General features: G+C 38.6%; 1 protein-coding gene across 1 annotated transcript in view; it reads right to left on the bottom strand.

Annotated features, from left to right (window-relative positions):
* The window catches only part of CFAP47 (cilia and flagella associated protein 47), a 7,413,452-nt gene that overhangs the window by 2,303,997 nt on the left and 5,086,074 nt on the right, over positions 1–23,381 (bottom strand). Inside the window, exon 49 of the mRNA XM_044071840.1 lies at positions 18,630–18,713. Within this exon, the coding sequence (XP_043927775.1) occupies positions 18,630–18,713 (84 nt within the window). The remainder of the gene's footprint in view (positions 1–18,629; positions 18,714–23,381) is intronic.

Consider the following 23,381-nt stretch of genomic DNA (forward strand, 5'->3'; position numbering starts at 1 on the left):
GAAACACATCTACCTGATACATTGTACCAAAGCCTTTACACATTTACCTGTGCTGTGTTTTGCTTTTTGTTAACTGCTTAAGCTATCAGTGATGGCTATCAAATATTTAATTACTGGATTGGAATTATACTACTACCATATTTTAATCATTACATGGATCCAATGTTTTCAATAATTCTAGCTTCTAAATATGCATGTCTAAGTCCTGTGACTGGCAGTGTACCAAAGAGAAAGGAGAATAGACATTGTGTTATCGATCCACCACTCATGGTGCAATAACATCCTTCTATGGGTTATGAATGTGAAGCAAGCAATCAGGCCAGAGGTAGCAAAGTATTAAGAATAAGAAAGCTTAAAATCATGAATCAACAGAAGGTGACAGAAATATTTACTAGCTGAAGGAAGAGTAGAGATAATCACATTTCCCTAAATAAATCTTAAGTATAGGAGCCCCCAAGGAAGATTGTAATGGGCTCTGTAATTATCTGTATGAAAGTATATTAATCTCAGATAGATACAAGAAGCATGATCTCAGTTAATATTAATGTGTATGGTGAAGCCTATATTGTGGCTACACAGAGCGGACTGCTAGGATACTGATATATGAACTGAGAGTAAGTGGGTGGACAAATTATTTCCTTTTATCAACTTTCCAAGGGAGTGTATTTCAGAGATCTGATGGTAAATCAAAATATTTTTCTGGATCATTACAACAACTGTTATTACTCCCAGTCAAAGATGTGGGGGGCTTGATGAGCTCCATAAGCCTTTTTTCATAGTTTTGCCTAAAATTTCAGAGAAAGATCTGGACAGGCTAGAGGTACTTAGTATACATGGTGGGCTTTATGCAGCCATGAGAGTTAATAGGTTAGCAGGAGCACTAGGGTAGTAAAGGTTATTTTTCTTATTTTTGTATGCTTGTGGCCACCTTTATAGCTCTGCTTATAACTATCTTCTTGAAAGAAGAACATAAAAGAGGTTGCTTACCATCATCCTGCAGTGGTACATTAATCACACTGTTATCCAAACTAGGGCTAGGAAAAAGATATGCCTAAGAAAACATAGCCTCATTTTACTGATCAATGTAGACTACCAAAATTCTAATAAAAATCCTGCTAGATGTGTTGGGCATGTAACTGCAAAATCATATATCCCTTAATTAGATTTGGTAACAAAACTAGTGGCAGACAATGGGCTAATGATGGTCGCTATGCTTCTTTATTAACTTGGCCAGGTCTGTTTGTATCCCAGTGACAGTTCTGTTACTGGACTTAAATATTGTCTTTTTTATTCAAAGCTGTTAAGGACTGTGGCTTTTGCCATTAAATATTACACTGATATACAAGGAACCCATGGCATGGCATGTATTAGTCAGTCTTAGAGTTCCCAGTTTGTTATGAGCAGTGGTATCTAATATGGGTGCCCACTCTCTCCTCTCCTGTTTTATCAGGAAATGAATTGCTTTCCAGTCCATTAAAGTATGTACTGAGAGACCCAAACCCAAAAGTCACTCCCTAGTTAACTTATGCACAGCTGTTCATGACTGCCTGTATGCTGGTGGTTAAGGACACAGCATTGGCATTGTTTTTTGATGACACAGAAAGTACAGTTATCAGCAAATAAAAATGTGTATACCAAGGACCACACACAGTTGAATAAAACTTGTTTAATAGAATGTAAGCGCTTTCATGCTCAGTATCAAGCACTTCATCAGACAAAGAGCACAGCAAAATACACACAATATATAGCATAGTCAATAAATCAATTAATGAAACAATTTACGTTCTTTCACTAAAGGTTTTAAAAGCACACAGCCATTCAAACCTTGATACTGAGCACGAAAGCGCTTACCTTCTATTAAGCAAGTTTTATTCAGCTGTGTGTAGTCCTTGGTATACACATTTTTATTTGCTTTGACTGGATTCTATTTTGTTATACCGGACATTTACTGCCCGTGTGGTTAGCTTTTGTTTTTTGCAGTTATGTAAGAACTTAACATAACAGCAGATGTCTACTTATCACTGTTGCAGTATTACTTACAAATGGGTATATCGTGCAAGGATAGTTGTACATCGGCCAGGATACCAAAGCCTGGACACTTTCGACTCTTGCCATTCATTTGATGTATGAAATAAGCACAAAAGTGGGAGGTACATAAGGGATGTATAGGTGCAGGTTACTGCAGAAAGTACTTGCTCCAGACCAAAACATTGAAGCAGAAGGAAAGGTAACTCTACACATATGTACATGCTCACAAAAGAAAGGAAAAGAAATAAGGAAAGAGGTCCACTTTGGCCTAAAAAAGGCAAAATACATCAAAGAGTGGCAGGAGGGTGGGATATAATACTGCAACAATGATCAGCAGAACATTTTCTGTTACAGTAAGTTCTTGCAAATTGTACTATGGCCTTCCAAGATTACTACTGCAGTATTACTATCATATGGGAGATTACTAAAGGTGATCAGAAGGAAATGAAGGAGAACAAAGTGCAGAACTGTGATCCAGCAAGCCCTACAAAATGGTTCTTGCGAATCCTTTTCTAGCTCTCAAAAATGCATTAAGCTTGTAATGCATAGTAAATGTGTGGACAGAAGACAAAGTATGTGCTTCAAGAATAGTTTTAGAATCCAACTCCTTTATAAAAGCTCAAAAAAGCTACTGCCCCGGTGGAATGAGCTTTAACAGAAACAGAAGGATATTTGCCTTGATTAGAATAAGAAAAGGAAATGGCTTTAGAAATCCAAGTGAAAATGGTTTGCATAAAGACAGGCAAGCCTAGTTTCTTCACTTGGAAAGGGACAAAAAATTAATTTGATTTTCTAAAGTCCTTAGTTTGTCCAGGTATGTTACTATGTATTTCCATTGAATGAATAGAAACTTCTTTCTGCTCTATTCTGAGAAGGGAAGAAGGAAGCAAGATTGACAGACTGATTCAATGACAACTCATTAATCATTTTGGGAATGAAAGTTCTAAAGGTGACCGTATCTTTGTATAAAACAAGGAAGGGTGGCATGGCCATCAAAGCTTGCAGCTCAGATAATCTTTCAGGTGAAGTAACAGCCACTAACAAAACAGTTTTCCAAATAAATAAATATCTTTAATGAAGAACTGTCAGCTAGTTCAAATGGTGCAAGGGTCAGTTTTTCCAGAGCATAACTGAGTACCCAGAAAACAGGAACAGGTTTTCTTGGTTGCTTGATCTGGTGGATGCATTTTAAAAACTGTTGGACTTTAAAGCATGCAGAAAGAGGTGGCTTTATGTGCAGACAATGGATATATATACAGCAGTTATGGATAATAAATGAGCTATTACCCAGGAGTATGCCATGCCATAGTTGAGTGACTTACACAAATAAGAAAGAACAGTAGGAATTTCTCATTCAAAATGGTCACAGTTCTTCTTTTAACACCACAGATACAATCTTTTCCATTTTGAAAGTACATATTCTGAAAAGCGGTGTTTGAAAGGATTCAAAACTCTATCACCCAAAAAGTCAATAGTTTAGATAAAAGGGCGAATGACAGAGCCCTGGTTCAGTATAAGCATGTCCATTCTGTGAGGTAACCTGTGACAACAGCCCTTGGCCAAGTAGAATAGAAGGGAGAACTAGTGCTGTCTGAGTCAAAAGGGAGTCACCATCAAGATTTTTGGTCTGTCTTTCATGATGTTGTGAAAGACGTTTGGTAGCTGTAGTACAGACTGAGGCCAAATGTGGAGGTATCTTGATCTATGTTAGCAACATACTTACCTCCAGGTTGGTTAAACAGGGTGATATCATGGAACTCATCCATGTGCAAGTCACTACAGATAAGGTCCCTTAGCATATCATTGCTTGCTACAGGTCACCATCTATGCCACTAGAGTCTCAGTACTCTTACAGATGGTACTGCTGGAGCTGCAAGCATCAAGTAAACCGTTATGAAGTAAATAAAAATGTTTATTAAACACTTCACACTTTCAAATAAATGCATTAACATTTATCTCCACATTTTCATCCATAGAAATGGATTTCAGCAGATAAAACACATTAGGCTAACATAATTTATGGATTACCTGGGTTCCACTACTGGTTTTCTGTGCTTTACTTATAAAATGTCTAGGGATGTTTTAAACTATTTAAACATTAGTATTTGCAAAGCTGAATCAATGGGTTTTAAGTCTTTGATTTACTGTAAGGAAACATTTTCTAATTCTTATCTATTTTACACCAGTGCCCACCCCTTTAAACAAAAGAGGAGTATAATTAAAGGGCAGTTCATCAGAGTATCTAGAATGACCTCCGATGACCAGGGTTTTTACAAAAAATGTGCATTTTTAAAAACTTTGTTTATTGAAAGTAGATATCCCAGATGATAGGTTGAGGATATTATTAGGGAAGTGAAAGAGGGTAGGAAGAATAGTTTTAGTCCAATTTTGGGGAACAGCAATGCCACTTTAAAGTATGGTCAACAACCTAATAGGAGAGAGAACATGAATAATAGTTTTACTGAGTATGCGAATGATGTCTGTTCAGGAGGTTTGATTTTGACCTACAATAATGATGTGAACCTAATTAAGAGGTTTGTTATGAAATATTGGACTACCTGTGCTGAACTTTCAGATTTGGAAGTGTTTTTTTAGGAATCCTATTAGGTTTGTTTTTAGAAAAGGTAATAATATCAAAGACATTTTAGAAAAGGGAAATAATAGGTTCTAACAAGAGGAAAGCAGGCAGGCACTTTTAAATGTGGGACTTGCACACAGTGTCCATATATTCTTAATTCTGAATCAGTTTATGTAAAAGGACTTGACAGGTATATTCAAGCCAGAACCTTTTTGAATTGTAACAGTATGGGGGTTATATACCTTGCTCAATGTAAAAAATATGAGGCATTTTACATGGGGAAAACTGAGTGCACGTTATAGAAGCGAATGTATGAAAATTCGTATGCTATATCCAGGAAGGATGAAAATAATGCACTATATAAACATGCCACGAAGTGTGCCCAAGCCTGCTTTGCATTCTTTATGTTAGAAAATATTTTAAAGAATCCTAGGGGTGGGCCATGGGAGACCAGGATTGAATACAGGGAAATTTATTGGTAAATTATTTTAGATGTTAGTAGATACCATGGGTTAAATGAGCATGTCTCTATTGCCCCAGTGTTGAAGCTCAGATCAGCTAGGTTATGAGTAAAAGATTATTTATTTTTTTAATTTATTTATTATTTATTCATTGTGATTTTAGAGGACTAATTTTTAGAGGTTTTTACAATTTATATACACGTGGGTTTTACATCTCATTTTCTATACCCTGGTTTATTTATCTGCATTTCTAGTTGTATTTCTAATATATGTTTAGCAATGGGTATTGGGTTTTATATACAACAAGGTGTTTTATGAAAGTTCATAGGTTGGTACTAGGCTATCGGCCCTAGGGCCTATATAAGCCTAGCCATACCAATTCCCTGGCTACTTCTTCCCACAATATTTACTTCCCTGGGCCCCTGTCTAGCAGAGCGACTGACGTGATCCCCGGGGTAAATTTCCTATCTCCCATCCAGTCGTCAAGGTTCCTTTTGAAGAGGGCCAAGGAGCTGTTCTGCTTGACATGTATGGGCAGTCTATTCCAGAATATGGGGAGTCTTTGGGTCAGGAACCTATCCCTCCAGCATGTTTTGTTCATTGTGATGACAAGGTTTAGCTCCCTCGAGTGTGTGGCTCTGATGGATTTGGATTTCTTTAAGTGTAGCATGTCCAACAGCTCTGGGTTTGACATGGCCTTGTATGTTAAGCAGAGATCACCTCATAGTAGATGATATGTGACAGAGTAGAGCTGGAGTTTTTTTAGTCGGTCAGCATAGGGCATCTGCTTTAGGCCTGTGATTCTTTTAGTGAGGTGTTTCTGCAGCCTTTCTAGTTATTGCAGATGTCTTGTGAGGTACATACCAAATGGGGCATTGTACTATATGATGGGTCTAATGAGGGACGAGTACAGTGGGACAAGGACCTCCTTTTTTCTGGATGAAAAGCCCTTAGTGATGAGGTGTGCCACATAGAAGGATTTCCTGACTGTTGTGGCGATGTGGTTATCAAAGGTGAGACCACTATCTCCACCTGTGTTCCTAAGTCTCTTATCACACTTTCGGTGTTTAGTATACTGCCACCTATGTGGTAATTCATGGGTACATGTTTTTTCCCCAAAGGGGATAAGTATACACTTCTTGGATACATGAATACTTGAAAGTATCCTTTTTTGTAATTGGTAGCTTTTAAACATGTCATGGATGGCTGATAGGTTTGATACTTATACTTCTTTCCCTTTAACTTTTTAACTGATTAATTAAATAGCTGGCTATGAAGATGTTTAAGGGATTGGGCTAGTGAATATGTTTTATCTGATGAAGTCCATTTCTGTGGATGAAAACATGGTTATAAATATTAATGTGTTTATTTGAAAGTGTCTAGTGTTTAATAAAATTGTTTTATTGACTTAATTGTGGTGAACCTGATTCCTGTGGCTCCAGTAGTACCATCTATGTTTGTTATTGAGTTGCTCTAGCCCATTGGAGCTAGAGAGTTTGTGTATTGCTCTGTCCATCTGTGGTTATTTACATGTTTTGTTCTCACTATTCTTACATATTTGAGGCAGTCATCATCCAACCAAACATTATATTCATGGGTGAGTTTAACAACCCCTCTATAGAATGGGAAACACACTGCCTCAAATTCACAGGCACAACCCATCCTGAACTTTATTAACTCAAACACCATGGAATAGATAGTGCACGCTCCAACCAGAGGATCAAACATACTGGATCTGGTACTCACCAACATGGAAGAGCGTTGCAGCTCCCCCATGTCATGTCCTCCCTAGTGAGGTTGGATCACAAAGCTGTCTCCTTTGAAGTAAAAATCTGCCCGGAAAACCCAGCTAAACCAGTAACAGTTGGGAATGATTCTAAAGCCAACTCCATCCTATCAAGTGGCAGTTTGTCAAAATGTAGGCCCCCCCCCTAACCATGAGACCCCAGCTTCCAATGCAGAATTATTCAAACAGCCCCTGTACAAACGTGTATGACTGCATAGTGGCTGCCATACTTACAAGAAGTAAACCCAAAACAGATATTAAAGACAAACTCTGCTGGTGGAATCCTTTCCTAAACAGGGTATATAATAAAATAAAAACTCGTGGCCAAAATCAGATAGAGCAGACAAGTGCTCTCTTTAAGGGAGCAGTTCTCTTTAAGGGACTTGTTCTACCTGAAAGAAAAGTGCTCTCTTATACAACTAAACAAGAAACTAACAGGCCTAATTAAGTTTAACAAGGCCACCTATGAAGTCAAGATAGCCTTGTAGGCTAAGGAAAATCACAAGGAATTCTTCATCTATGTCCAAAGCTTTAAAGGTAACACACAGCAGTGTGCTGAACTGGTAGTGATCGGTACCACATTTACCAATCATTATGACACAGAAAATCTAATGGCTGATAAATTCAGATCACACTTCACTCTCCCCCAAGCTCCTCTGGGTGATATCCCCTCTGAAATACTTCCCCCAGATATTAGCAAGGACCAGGTGCTGGCAGCGCTTGCTAAAGCCAAGAACACCACTTCTACTGGTCCAGACAACATCCCCAGCTACCTCCTTAACAGTCTAAAACATGAACTATCAGGACCATTTGAGGCATGCTTCAGCTACAGCCTCTGAACAGGCAACATTACAAGTGAATGGAAGACCACAACAGTCATTTCCCTTCACAAGTGCAGACCATCAACCAACCCAGGGGAACTAGAGACCCATCAGTCTTAAGAGCCGGTTATGAAAATCCATGGAATAAATTATCATGGAAATCATAAACAAAGACATTGGCAACCTGCAGACACTGGACCCATCTCAATTTTGCTTTCTTAAGGGAAAGCCATGCCTACTTAACCTGGATGGCTTCTTTGATTGGGTCACCAAGGAAATGGACATAGGTAAAATAGTTCATACTGCATATCTTGACCTGGCCAAGGCATTCAACACAATACCCAACTCAGGAATTTTTGACAAGCTCTCTGAGATAGGCAAAAATTCCTATGTAACTTGCTGGACTGCTGCCTGCTCACGGAGAGGACCCAAGAAGTCAGGATTGGAGACACCACCTCCACCAAGAGACAGGTAACCAGCAGAGTACCCTAGGGTTCTGTGCTGGGCCCACTCCTGTTTGACACTTACTTCCCGTAAGTCATGGTTAATGTTCAAGAACTCACCAAGTTAGCCAATGACTGTAAATTGGGAGCTATTATACATTCCCCCACCAAGACAGCAACATCTTGCAAGAGGGTTTAACACAGACAAGTGACTGGTCACAAAGCCGTGGCCTATAATCCAAAGCCCAAAAATGCATTATAAGGCCATTTGGGAAAGTGTCACCCCAAGTTAGTTACTCCACTGATAAAACACCCATAAGAGTTGACCCAGTACAAAAAGAAGGCTGACGATGTGGTTTCTATGTCCCTATTTGTCTTGTTCTCATGTAGGATTTACATGGTCTGATTGAAGTTCTTATTTCTCCACAGTCATTATTTTTGTGTAACATAGAGGATTATGAGCAGGTCGGCGATCATAACCACTTTATTATGTGATCGAGACATGGATGCAAGAAATTCACCTCGAGTACAAAGCTCCAGAGGTGAATCTTATTTCTTCAAAACTTTTATTAATTTCAACACTAAAGTCAGAAAATTAAACATTTAAAAAACATAACATCAAATAACTATATACAATGTACAATGTTCATAACAAAATTTACATTAACTTTCACTATTAATATTTCTCTAATAAATCATTGAGTTTTTGCCAAGATAAATATTGATGAGTAAAATTTGGAGTTCTCATTTTAACAGTTTGCAGTTCTTTACTAAATACAGTTTTAGTTAAACCAATAAATTCAGTAAAAGAGCAGAAGTTTTTACTTTTCCAGTATCTTGTTATAATTTTTCTGGCTCCAGAGGTGAAGCTTGACATCCATGTCAAGAACACATAATATAGGGTTACAACCCACTGATCCAATCATAGTTTTTTATTAGTGCATGGAGATTTATCTTCTTCATATACTACAAATTAATCAAAAGTAAGAAAAAATGCAATGCGTTGTTCTGGCTTTGAAAGCCAGTAAAGCAGTGGAGAATGGTTAACACCTTACGCATTCTTTGTGTAAAGGAAGCAATTTAATTCATAATACTTTGTGTACTTCAGCAGACAGCAGGCAGAAACAGGAGCTGGAAAAAAAAACATTGTATGCCCTGCTGCTGTTGCTGCTGTTTACTGAACAGCGCTGTCTGCCTTTAGTGTGATGTGATGTTAACAATGCCTGGGGTGTGCTTAAGAATTGTTAAGAACCTCTTTAAGCATTGTTAAGGTCAGGTGTTGTGCTACAGCAGCGCTGTACCAGGATATAATTCAGCTGTTTTTTGAGCGTAATCAGGGCACTCCATGTATATTGCTGCGTTCTGTTTATTTATTTATTTTTAGATTGTCTGATACGTTAAAGCAATGGTTCTTATTACCGCATGGTACAATTTCATGGCTTGCATGACTTGATTCTGTTTATTAAACAAACAAAAAAATAACAGCTACATGAGCCTCCTGTTGCATGACTATACCTTTGTTAAGACCACCTCTCAGCACAGCTGGACCATCCCCAACTCCTTCATGTGGAATCACCAAATTAAATGTTGAGTCAATGATCGTGTGGGCTTTGCCAGTCAACCAAGTACACTCTTAGCCAATTGCCTCCTTATTGTTCATAGGTTCATAGGTGTGTACTAGACTAATGGCCCTGGAGCCTTTACAAGCCTAGCCCATAGGATTAACCTGGCATCGTGCCACCCGACCTTAGTTCCCAGTGCCTCTATTGAGTAGAGCCACTGGAGTGATCCCCAGGGTGAATTTTCTATTTCCCATCCACTCATATAGGTTCATAGGTGTGTACTAGGCTAACAAAGTAATCAGTCCTGCCAAGTATCAAACCCAGGATGCTGTGCACCACAATCACAGCAACGTACCACTACACTATCTGAGCTGTGTAATAAACATCTGTCCCATATTTTGAACCCAAGATAATCTCATTTGAAGTCCACTGCATTAACCTACCACACCACAGAGCTGTTTGTGAAAGTTCTCAGCCTAATGCCTTGTTTCACTTATACTTAACTTAATTTTACACTTCTTACAAAGAACATTCCTGAAACATTTATAAAGAAATCCAGCTTCAGCCATTTTGATCTGCTGCTTAATGACAGGTTTTGGTTCCAGTATAAAACTTTTCCCCAAAACCAGGCAGCCCTCAGAAATCCCTACTGCTGCCCACGCTAAAGCAATAAGGGGCCATGATTCCATGTAAGAAGACAACCGCCACCACTAGAATTAACTTTTCCTGTACTACACCAAAGGCTGTACTATTATTAGAACATGTGCTGTTCTCTCAGAATAACATGTTGTCCCCTCACTGCTCTACAGCTTCTAGGATAAGACTTCTCCCTACATCCGTATGGCACACCAATTCTTTCTCTGGCTTTGATGTATTCATCTTTTTGAGAATTTGTTTTATTTTATATATTTATTTTTGGTTGTGCTAGACTCCACTCATCAGAACTAATGGATTGCTCTAATTTATCTGGAAGGATTTAAGGATCCAAGTCATAATAATCATTAAGTGATTATGCTGTCTATTCTGGTTCTCTAGATTATCTTGCCTTCCTTTTTCTGTTGGCGTCTTATTGTCATAGTCAGAAAATTCCCCCACAGAACATAATGGCTGGTAACAACAATACCATTAAATATACATAGTACTGTCATTATTTTACTTCAGTCTAGCTTTACTGAAAGAGAACAGCCCTCCCAGTGAAGTATTGCTTTCTGTGTAGCCACAGGTACTTTTTTTGTTACCAAACCCTTTTCATTCTGCCTTCAGTATGGTTTATATCCTCTTCATTAACAATCATGGACATGTAATAAATAATCATGGAGAAAGGCCTCAAATCTGGAATATTTTCTAAATACAAGTGTTGTTCTTCAGAAAGTTGAAAAACTAATGGTGCTGAGTTAAAATCCATATATAAATAACACATAAGTTCATAATCATAATATCAGCAATAATTTATTTTCTATAACAAGACTGAGCAGTATGTGTAAACAAAAGGGGGGAGGAAGGAGAAAAGCTATCCAACAACATTCAAGTTTTATCCCATTAGCCTTATGTTCACTTAGCATATTTACTGTGTGTGTACCAGTTCTTGTTCTGATCTGTCTTTACCTGTCTTGTGTCCATTATGTTGAAATGTTTAGTGTCATCTGTAATGAGGGATATCTGTCTCTCCAGTCTTTATGCCATATGCATGTTAGAGAACTGCTCTGAGTTCTAACCCATGTGAGTCCTCATTAGTCATTCCAGTTTTCTCACTTGTGGCATCAGTAGTCATCACCCAGTGTAGTCTGTTATGCTGCCATCTTTTAACCCAGGCCTGCCCTGCCACCACACACACCACTGAAAGCTGCTCAAGCTCTGTATTAATCCTTTGTACAACACAACATAACAAGGCTAGCTGAAGTTCACATAACCCATACCCAGCCTGGTTTATTTCTTCAGTTTTCCAAATGAAGTATTTTATTTGCTTAATGTTATCTACTATCTGTAAATCCATGATGCCTACAGCCCTACATTCTCCTGACCTTATGGTAATGAATATGTCTTTCCCATGTCTGCCTGCTCCTACTCTTGACCTATGGAATCATTTCTGCATTCCATTATGGTGGGGGGCTCCTACATTATACCAGTAGTTATCTAAAACCTCCTTGGTGTATCTCATGTAACCCATTTTCTCTTCAGATTTAAATGCTATGCCACAATATTCTTCTTCTCTGTGAAAATGTTTGGATCATTTGTGAAAACCAGAAAACTTCTACTGCCTAGTATAACTCTTTTTTGATAATATATATTTGTGAAAAGTGAACAGAAAAAGGAATTTAATACTTTTAACTTTTCTTTCACCACCAAATAACAACACTCCCCCATGGTTAAGCCTCATTATTACTGCCATATCGGACCCGCATCTACTAACACAGATATAAAATGTAACAACTTCCTTCCTCACACTACTTGTTATTCTTTCTATAATATAAGGCTCTACTTTTCTGAACAGTGCTGTTGCTTCCTTCTTATTTAGGTGATAGCCCATATACTGATGTGTTTTGTTGTCCTGGTGTCCTGCATATTCTTTTTCTAACTGTGGTGTTTTCAGCTTCTTACATTAGAAAATACCGAATTTTCTTTTTCTTTGTGTTGATGTTATGGTATTTATTTCAAACAGAAGAGAACACTTTCTACTCAATTAAAAATCTATTTCACCTTATGAGAGGTGCACAGTGGTGCAACGGATAGAGTTGTGGCCTCACAGCAAGAGGCTCTCCAGTTCAGTTCGATTCTCAGCTGGGGTGCCTTCTGTACAGAGTCAGCATGTCCTCCCTGGATTAGTGTGGGGTTGCTCTGGTTTCATCCCACATTCAATGCCTCTAGAACCTTTCACCCTGGGCTTCTCTGAAAATGGGCTCGGTCCCAGTCAGATTTCCTGGTAAACAAATGTTAAATAAATAAATGAGGCCCAAGCCAGGGACACTGTATTCCATTTTGAAACAGTTGTGTGATCTCATCTCCTGTTACAGAAAAACTTTTTGTATTTTTTTCTCCTTGCTCATTTTTGCAGTGTTTAGAAACATCTACATGTTAGTTTAGCTTTTCTGCCCTTGGCTCATAGGAATCCCCAATAGTGTACTCACTTACACCATATTCCATTCTTTTTAATTAGTGCTCTATTGAGTCATAATTTACTGCATGTCCCTTTCTACAACCTTTGGCATAACTACATTATTTCCTACTTCTCAGTGAACTGCAGCTCCCAACTGGTGCATAAATAATAAAATCAAACAGAAAGGTAACATTCAAACCAAAATGATAGGATACCCTATTTCTGTATTTGCTAACCTTCTCACTGATTTTTTTCTGTTTGGTGACTGCTGCTCCTCCCGGAAGGTGTAACCCACTCCATTCACCCTTTAGACTCACTCCGCTCCCCTACCCTGCCCCCAAATTCCACCCACCCCCACTACCTGTACTTTTATACATCCCTTAACTCCTTTCCACCCAACACCTCTCCAATCACAATACACCTAAGCCAAACCCCACCCACCTGTAGATTTATATCACCCCAAACATCCACCCCCTCCTACAATGCTCTACATAACATCTCTCCCTATAACCCCATTTGCCCTACTAATCTCTCTCTCTCTCTCTTCTCTTACCTATCTCACACTTTTTCCCAACTCTTGTCATAACTCTCATACACACTGCACTACATCTTACCATCAACCTCACTTCCCATCCTACTCATCCATCTCACATTAACTCTTTACCTCTAACCCAATCTATTTTTCAAACCAAAACTGCTCCCAACCCAACCCCCCCTATACTCCCTTCTTAAATGTGGTACCAGAAAATCACTACTCTCACACAACCCAAGCTATCCTTGCCCAACACACTGCTTCACTCTTCTACTCCACCACATCTCTCTCTCACTAGCCGGTAACATCCACCCCAACCCTGGACACATCCCTAACATCAATCTCACCAAACCCTCCACTCAACCCACAAACTCAAAATCCATTTGCCTTACAACACTTAATGCCCAAAGCCTAAAAAACAAACTCCCTAACCTCCATGCCTGGCTCTGACATAACCACCCCAACATTACCACCATTTCTGAAACCTGGCTGAAAACCTATATAAAATATAGAGAAATCCTACCACCAGGTTTCCAAATCATTTGCAATGACAGAGCCCATAAAAAAGGAGGTGAAGTAGCAATAATCTACCCCACCTCCCATACCATAATGTCCTACTCCAATAAAATACCAACCTTTGCCAACTCTGAATTATAATAGGTTTACTAACAATAGAACAAAAATAGCAGGTAAACACCACTAAAGGAAGCCCAAAACAAACGAAGTAAACTCAGATAAAATATGGGTGAACTACCATAGAGGAACAAACAATAAAAATGAACAATAAAACTTTAATTCGACAAACAGTCAGTTTCTCAGGTACCAGTACATGGTGGTTCACCCATATTTTATCTAGGTTTACTAAAAATAAACAACTCCAAGTCCATATGTGTCACTGCCCTCTATATTTCCCCTGGTAATAATATCAAAACTCTTGAAAATGTCCTGTCCTAATTCTCTTCCAATATAAAAAATGAAACCTATATACTCGGTGATACCAACATCAACTGGAATACTATTAACTCTGAAGCACGGTTCCACAGAATCAATCTGTACAACTTCTCCCAACTAATACAATCTCCAACCAGACCAAATAAAAATGGTACCTCTGGTACCATCATTGACTGGATCCTAACAACTCACCCAAACCTCATCACCAAAGCAGGAACATTACCCGATCCTCTCAGTGATCACTTACCAGCCTTCGCCAACCATCTCCCATCTCCACTGCATAACCACCACCACTACATCCAAACCCACAACCTCTCCTCTTTCAACCCTCTAACTTTCTCCAAATGCTTAAAGCATACTGACTGGTCCCCACTAAAAAACCTTCCTCTAGATGATGCCATTTCATAGGTTCATAGGTTCATACTAGGCTATCTGCCCAAGGGTATTTATAAGCCTAGCCCAGAGTTTTGTGGCTTTCGCCACCCCTTTAGTTTGGAGGATAATATGCCCATTATTTTGCTGTGCCTCTGTCAAGCAGTGACACTGAGATAATCCCTGGGGTATATCTGCGATCTCCCATCCATTGGTCAAGATTTCTCTTGAACAAAGTCAGCGAGGTGCTCTGCCTCACATGTACCGGGGTTTTATTCCACAGCATAGGGAGTCCCTGGGTGATGAATCTGTCCCTCCAGCACTTTTCCTACTTTAACCACTCATTCCTAACCCTTCTCAATCAGCAACGCCCCCCCCCAAACCAAACGCATCAAAACCAATCCCTGCCCATGGTTATCAAAAGATACTAAACTAGCCTTGCACCAAAGGGACAAAAATGGAAACAATATCAAAAACATAAAAACCCTAACATCCTCCTATAGTATAAGCAACTAAGAAACTCTGCAAAAAACTAATAATTAAAGACCACAAAGCCCACTACTCCAAACTCCAGTCCTTGCATTCAACAAATCCCAAAAAATTCTGGGACTCCATCTAATCTATGCTGTATCCTGGCAACAAAGAAAACCCCTCCACAGACCCCAACTTCTCCAATCTTGAAACAGCCAGCCAATTCAACTCATTCTTCTTAGACTGTATAGCTAAACTATCAGCCTCCTTTCCACCCCCTCCTCCACCAACAGCCCTTCTGTCCCAAACACCACCCCAATCATCAATCTTCCTCCATATCCTTCTGCCTCAAGCCCATCCCCACAAGCACTATAAAAATAATTCTCCTCAAACTCAAAAACTGTGGCAATGCACCTGACAACCTTCCACCCACCTTCCTCAATCTGCAGACAGCATTGTCTATCCCATCTCTATTCTTATAAATAGATCCATACAATAATCATACATCCCTTCTATCTGGTGCCATGCTTACATCATCACCCTCCACAAAGGTGGCAAAAATACTGATACCACAAACTTCAGGCCTACTGGCATCCTTTCCCCTCTTTCTAAAATACTAGAGAAAACAATACAAGCACAACTCATGGCACACCTAACACTAAACAATTTCTTCTCCCCTACTCAACACGGTTTTCGCCCTGGCCAAAGCACCATGACTGCCCTTCTTTCCTTTCTCAAAACTATAAACCTTGAATGCGACTCAGGCAAGTTCGTATCCACACTATTCCTAGCTCTGTCAAAGGCCTTTGACACTATCTCACACACCCTACTTATATCCCAACTCTCCACCCTATATATCTCTCCCACCACCATCATCTGGTTTTCCAGTTCTTTGTCCAACCGCCATCAAGCTGTCCAATGGAAAACTTCAACCTCCCCCTTCCTTCCCACACCCACAGGTGTCCCACAAGGTTCTGTTCTTGGCCTTCTTCTCTTCAACCTATTCATTAACAACTTTCACCAATCCATCCCAGACTCATCTATCATCCAATATGCAGATGACTCAACAATCATCTGCTCAGCCTTCTCCCCCATCGAGCTCCTAGCAAAAACATAAACTAGCCTTCTCCAAAAGAAACCTGGATGCAGTCTAACCATCTGTCACTAAATGCAAATAAAACCAAACTAATGTTTTTCCCCTACCAAAAACTCCACTGGCAAATCCACATTCACCATACAGAGCTAAAACAACACCCTCCTTGAAATCGTACCCAACACCAAGCTTCTTGGCATCATTATTGATGAAGAACTAAAATTTGACATCTACATCTGCTCCGCAATCAAGAAAACCCATCAAAAGTTAGGTCTCCTCTATAGGCACAACTGCTTCCTAAGCCCCTCTACCCATCAAACTTTTGCATCCACCTTCCTATTCCCCTCCCTTATGCATGGTGCCCCTCTTCTCACCAATCTCCATCTTGGCCTTTGGTCCAAACTTGAACCCTGCTACCACAAGATCTCCAAATTTGCAACCAATTCAAAAAACTCATCCCACCATTGCCACTCTCTTCTCACCCTCAACTGGCTTGAACTACCAAACTACTCACCATTGCCCACAAGCTCATCTTTAAACCTGCCAACTGCCCAGCTCTCGCTACTTCCTTAAAACCTTATATTCCCAACCGCTCACTCAGATCCAAAAACCAAAATCTCCTTCAGGTCTACAAACCTGCATAACCTCCTGGTCATCTACTGCTGTCCATCCCACTCCTTAGCTAAACAGTGGAACTCTCTCCCCACACATCTACACAACCTAACTAACCATACAAATTTCAAATCTCAGCTACTCTCTCATCTTTCTTCCAAATGGGAATGCCCTTGCCACGCTCCAACTTAAACCCCTCCCCCCTCATTCCACCTTGCACTGACTCATCCAACTACCTCTACTATTACTTCATCCCACCCAAAACAATCCCTCCCCTACCAAAAACAAATTTTCTCTCTAATATCTATTGTACTATACTCTCCAATCTCAATTATACTATTACCCTCTCCATGCATAATATTTTCCTAACCTACTAATGGCTAGTAGCTATATATTTTGAAATGTTAAACCTACAGCTGAGTTTATAACAAAAATATTCACTTTATGTAAATGTTGAAATTTCTGTACTGAATTATGTCTTTTCATTTTTGTAACATTGTGACAAGCCAATTGCAAATATCATGGAGCTAATCTGTAAATGTTTAATTAGCTCTATGAACTATGTCCTTTTGTAACATGCGAAATGTAACATGCAATTATTGTGGAGCTTTTCTTCCCGGACCTCCACTGAAAACGGGCTCATCTTGGCCCAGTGGACTTCCCCGGTCATCAAACTTAAATAAAATAAAATAAAAAGTTATACATTTTGGAGTGGTTGGAAGGGTGAGGATTGCCATACTACCATATAATCCCAGGTGTTAGTCTCCAATTGATCTATCTCCCTGTAGTTAGAAATAAGATAGAAACTGGCATGATTAACTCAGAATAGAAGAGACACATTGCATTGTGTTGTAAATGTCCTACATTTCTGCCTTCTGACTTTCATCCAGCCAATAGAGCTCCTAAGGAAGTAACTAATTTCAGGTTTAGTAGATCTTTCACAAAATTGAATAAACACAAATGTATGAAAAACTGTGTAACCAAAAAAGGAAGAAAAAAAACACACTGGAAACAATACACTTAAAAGTTAGCGCTGGAAACAACACACTTAAAAGTTAGCGCTTTCCATCAAAAGCATTTTAAAATTAAAAGCTTTAATAAGATGAGAGATTTCTCTCATTAGGCATACGTTATGTGTCTTTTACGACAGTAAATGGAATATTTCATGCTATCTAGTACTACTTATTGCACTTTATACCGTGCTTTATTATGCTTGTTATTTGTTTCTTTAAAATGAGGTGGGTTGTTTTTTCAATTGATGACATCACTAATTTAATTGTATTTAAGGTTTGTGAATTGAATTTTGATTGTCTGAAGAAGTTTACAACATTCAAGTAAACGAAAGCGCTAACTTTTAAGTGTGTTGTTTCCAGTGTGTTTTTTTCCTCTTCCTTTTTTGGTTATATAGATCTTTCACAAAATTCTTTATCTTATTAATTAATATGCATAAATATAAGAACACACACACAAACACACACACACACACACACACACACACACACACACACACACACACACACACTTGCACAGATGCACAGTTCAGCCACTTACATTACAAAACATCTATTTAAAACAGCCATGATAAACATTTTGAAGAAAATAATGACCTGCTTGCTGAATCAATAAATGTGGATTTGTATAACAAATATAATGCTACAAAATAATGGCATTACACTTCTAAACTTAATAAGTGTCAAGACTACAAATACTAGATTCACCTTGTAACTAAATTAAATAGAATATCTCAGCACTGTAAACATGCATGCATATTCAGTGTTACATGTATGTGATAGTTCCTCTGTCAGTTTCCAAAGGGCATGCTTACCATCTGTCTTGTCTTGCAGACTGGTGCATAGTAGTGGCAGTGGCAGCTGCTGTTCTACGTTTTCAGCAACAAATGAAATTACACCTAAAACAAATACAGGACAGATGTTATATTAACCAGGACATTAGTTTTACAACTGGGAATGTCTGTTATATACATTAACACTTCACTGGCTGGAAACTGGTAAATATAAAAGGAACTGGAAATTCCTAGTGCCAAATATGGGATTAAAATGGTAAGACAGTGCTCATTTTGGTATGTTCAGCAAATACATCGTGTTTTTTTGATTTTCCTTATAACTGGCAGTTCTTTTTTGTTTTAATTCTGTGAAATAATTACCGGCTATTAAAGGCAATGACAAACAAATTGGATTCCAAAGAACTCTGCAATGACTAACAAACTTTGGTCACTTTTTCAAATGATTTTTCATATATATATATATATATATATATATATATATATATATATATATATATATATATATATATATATATATATATATATATAGTTACCTATCAAAACATTGAATGGTCATAACATCTAAACTCAAAACATCAAGACCATAACATCTAAACTTCAAAACATCTAAAAGTCATAACATCGAATCTCAAAACATTGAAAACTACAAAGCAACTATAAATAACATCTCGCACACAATGTTTACTACCTTTCTGCATGAAGGCAAGCCCCCCTGCACCCCCCACACCCCCCATAAATTAAATATACTAACTCCAAGATCGCACTTCAGTGGGGGAAAAAGTTAATTTCCTAACCCCACTGTAGTGCGATCTCTGAGTTGTTTTGAGATTCGATGTTATAACTTTTAGATGTTTTGAAGTTTAGATGTTATGGTCTTGATGTTTTGAGTTTAGATCTTATGAGGAGTAGATGTTTTGATAGGTAACCACAGATATATATATATATATATATATATATATATATATATATATAGATAGATAGATAGATAGGTTTTAGACTGTGCATGTTTGACTGCCTCTTTGTTTTAGTAATGGGTTTTGGAGTCATTGTGTTAACATTCCCTTTTTACTTAAGGTTCAAAATCATTATAAAACTGAAAGTCATACTACTCATCATTTATCTTCCAACTCTCCTGATGGGTCTACTTTCTTTCACTGAAAGCTCATTTCACTGAATTTGAACTCACCCTGACTAAATCTTTGAAAGCTCAAGTTAATGAAAACTCATTTAACTGAATCTTATTTCACTGAAGTGAAGTACTGGCACTGTGCAGAGTACTGTAAGGCAAGTAAAAAGTATATGCCCTTTTCCCCGCTGTAGTGTGATCCTGAAGTCAGTATATATAGTTAGGGGGACTATGGGGGCACAGCCCCCCACCTAGTTTGGTTTTGTATTATAATTCACTGAAAGCTTCAAATCAATACATTTTAAACCATACACATGCATACTTACAATACCAATGACTAACTCTTTCCAGAAGACAATATATACCTACACTAAGTGGGGGGTTATGCCCCCCCATACCCTCAATGTGGGGCCTGTGCCCCCCACCCAGCGATTTGGTCAGGGTGAACTAAAATTCAGTGACATGAGCTTTCAATGAAACAAAGTAGAACCCTCCTGATATAGCTCAGTTTCTGCGCAGTATCAGCCTTCACACATATAGCATATTTTTTAAATCACAATACTTTTATTTATATAAGAAACAGAAATACAGAGTAAACTGTTGCATTAGATCAAACAGTATGAAACAAGTTATATCAGGTATGTGCTGTAATGGGGAGCAAATATGTTATAGGTTCATAGGTAGGTACTGGGCTATCTATCTACCCGAAGGCATATATTAGCCCAGCCACGCTGTGCGGTATTCACCGCCCCTTTGGTTAGTTCCCCAGGCCCTTGATCTAGCAGTTAGTACCCTTGGCCCCTATCTAGTAGAGCTGTTGGTATGATCCATGGTGTGAACTTTCTGTTACCCATCCACTCGTCAAGGTTCCTCTTGAAGAGTGATAGTGAGGGGCTCTGTCTTATGTAGATCGGGACCTTGTTCCATAGCAAGGGAAGTCTTTGCGAAGGGAATCTATCCTTCCAGCATGTTCTATTCATTGTTACGCTGAGGTTTATATCCCTAGAGCATATAGCTCAAGTAGATTTGGTTTTGCTACGATGGAGCATGTTCAACAGTTCTGGGTTGGACATGGCTCTGTATGTTAGACAGAGATCGCCTATACTTTTAACATAAGTACAGTGAAGATGATGATGATGATGATGATGATGATGAAGAAAGATCATTTTAATTGTGCTCTGCAATTTATACACCAGAAAAAATTTGAAAATACAAGATGCTTTTCATGCAGTTAGGCATATGGAGGGGAAAATACTTATTTAGTGTTCTGTTTCTTCTTTTTCAAAGCAATATTTAGCATTTGTTCTGTGTTTTTAGGTGTAGTATATACTCTAAGGATTTGATCATTATTCTGAGGTGCAAAGATAATAAATACAGCAGTATATTTTGGAACTATTTTCAATATGTAAGTATGGACGCACAATAAAATACTGAGAAATACTGCCTGAGATACACAAACCAGTTTTAGTGTGGGGTGTAAAGACATGCAATGTTGTGATGGAGTTATTCACAAAGACTGCACTTCATGAAAAAGAAATTCTGCAAAGGTGCACCACAATTTTCAAAGTCAGTGCTGCAGTTATGTAATGCATTGAATGCTAAAGCAATGTTCCCAACAATCTATAGCACTGAAGGATGATCCATACAAGCCTGAGCTTTACTGCCTTAAAAAGCAACAGTCTTCTGGCAACTTTCCTCCACCTATCAATTGCAAATGAGATGAGGTTTTATTTGGGTGAGTTCAGCACACCATTCCTAATATCCTCAATCACTTATTTTCATGGAAAATCACTGCCAATGTAGTTTCTAAGTGTGTACCAACACAGACACATTTGTTTTCATAGATTTTCCTTGCATTGCTGCAACCAACTAGCTGATTGTGTGTGTGTGTGCTGTGTGTGTGTGTGTGTGTATTGTATGTATATATATATATATATATATATATATATATATATATATATATATATATCAAATCATAAGGAGTGCCAGAGAGATGGTTCATCACAGAGATGTAACTTGACAAGTTACTGCAAAAGCACTTCTGCATTATTACAGGATTAACAGAAACAATTTTTCAGCAGCTCTGTAATATGAGTATTGTGTGCCTGCCCCTTCCAAATAAGCAGTATGGATGGTTTGCAGTTTAGGAAACTATTCAGGAGCCTACCTTAATTTTCCAGTTGTCCCTCAGTGCTATTTCATTATCATACTTGTTCAGAGTCACACAGTAGTCAAACAGAGGCTAAGAGAATCAAACCCTGAACTAGAAGAAGCAGTTCATTAACAATTCATAACCCAAATCATCTACACTAACTGCCAAAATTATTTTATTTAGCCACAACTCAGGTACATTGTCTTTTCAAGTGACTTACTGAGAGTCACACAGTAGATGAATGGAGGCTGAGGAAATTACACCCAAGACTTAAGGAAGCAGCTAATTATGAATTCATAGCCTTTACCCTTTTCACTAACTTACCAGACTTATTTAAGATGAAAATGTTGTTTTAACATTTGCATGATATGAGGTTATTCCTTGGAGAATGTGCAAAGGTGTGTCAACATAGCATTGTCGATCACTTGATGTTGACATAAAGCACATCAACATTTTGGAGATTCAGTATTTTATAAGTATAATCGTATATATGCATGCATGCATGTCCCTTGTTTCTAAGCACTAGGTTGGTGGGTGCATAAACTATCTGATCCAAGGTGTTTGTGTTTACAGAGTCCAGGAATCTCTGGGCCTGTATGTTCGGGGACATGTAAGTATCGAGTTTATATTGGGGTAGTTCACGTCACCCATAAATATGGTATTGGGTTGAATGGTGAAAATATCCAGTTAGTTCAAGTACAAGATATGTGTTTCTTGGGTCATAGAGGATGACTTATGGGTTTAAGGATATGATATGGGACTTTACCAATTGAAATCTGAACATGCAGAAGCTCAGGTGCATTATCCTGTTTGACTACTCATGAACAAAGTGTGTTGTTGACACAGACAGACATATCCCACAATTGCTCCTTGCCTGTGCAGTAGCTGTCCTAAAGGAGGTACTGTAGTAATGCACTGCTGGGGTACTCTCAGTGACGTTAAACCATGTCTCAGTAACTGCAGAGATGTCCACATTCTTCAATGTGAGGACAGCCCAGAGGAAGTGGAGTTTCTTGTTTAAGCTCCTAGTATTGAGCAGTAACACTTTCAGATTCCCTTAAGTTGGTTTTGCTATATTGGAAAGTTTGTCATTTTGGCATTGAATAAAAAAGGCACAATCTGCAGGGCAATGTCTTATCCAATATTTGAAAGCACAGAGGGGATAGGAGCAGACTATCCTTGGCAAAGCAATGTGTTCCGTTGACCATATCCTCTTATGCTGACAAATACTATACCCTATTGGAATGACACCAGAGACTAATTCAATTATTGAAGCCAATCATCTTTTGTTCATATTGTGGCATCTTCTTTGGTGAAGGTAGAGTGCACCACCATATGGACTATGACTGAGTCATACTGGTACTTGTGGTCTAATCACTTGAGTGCATGGGCAATTTGGCAGATCTTGGCACCTGACAGACCACTGACTATGATGTTCTCCTAATTCTGTCTGGTGAATGGGACATCTGTACACCTAACACTGGAGTCTCATATG

The sequence above is a fragment of the Protopterus annectens genome, chromosome 5.part0 (assembly GCF_019279795.1).
Source record: "Protopterus annectens isolate FY-2018-M chromosome 5.part0, PAN1.0, whole genome shotgun sequence".
Classification (NCBI taxonomy): Eukaryota; Metazoa; Chordata; order Ceratodontiformes; family Protopteridae; genus Protopterus; species Protopterus annectens.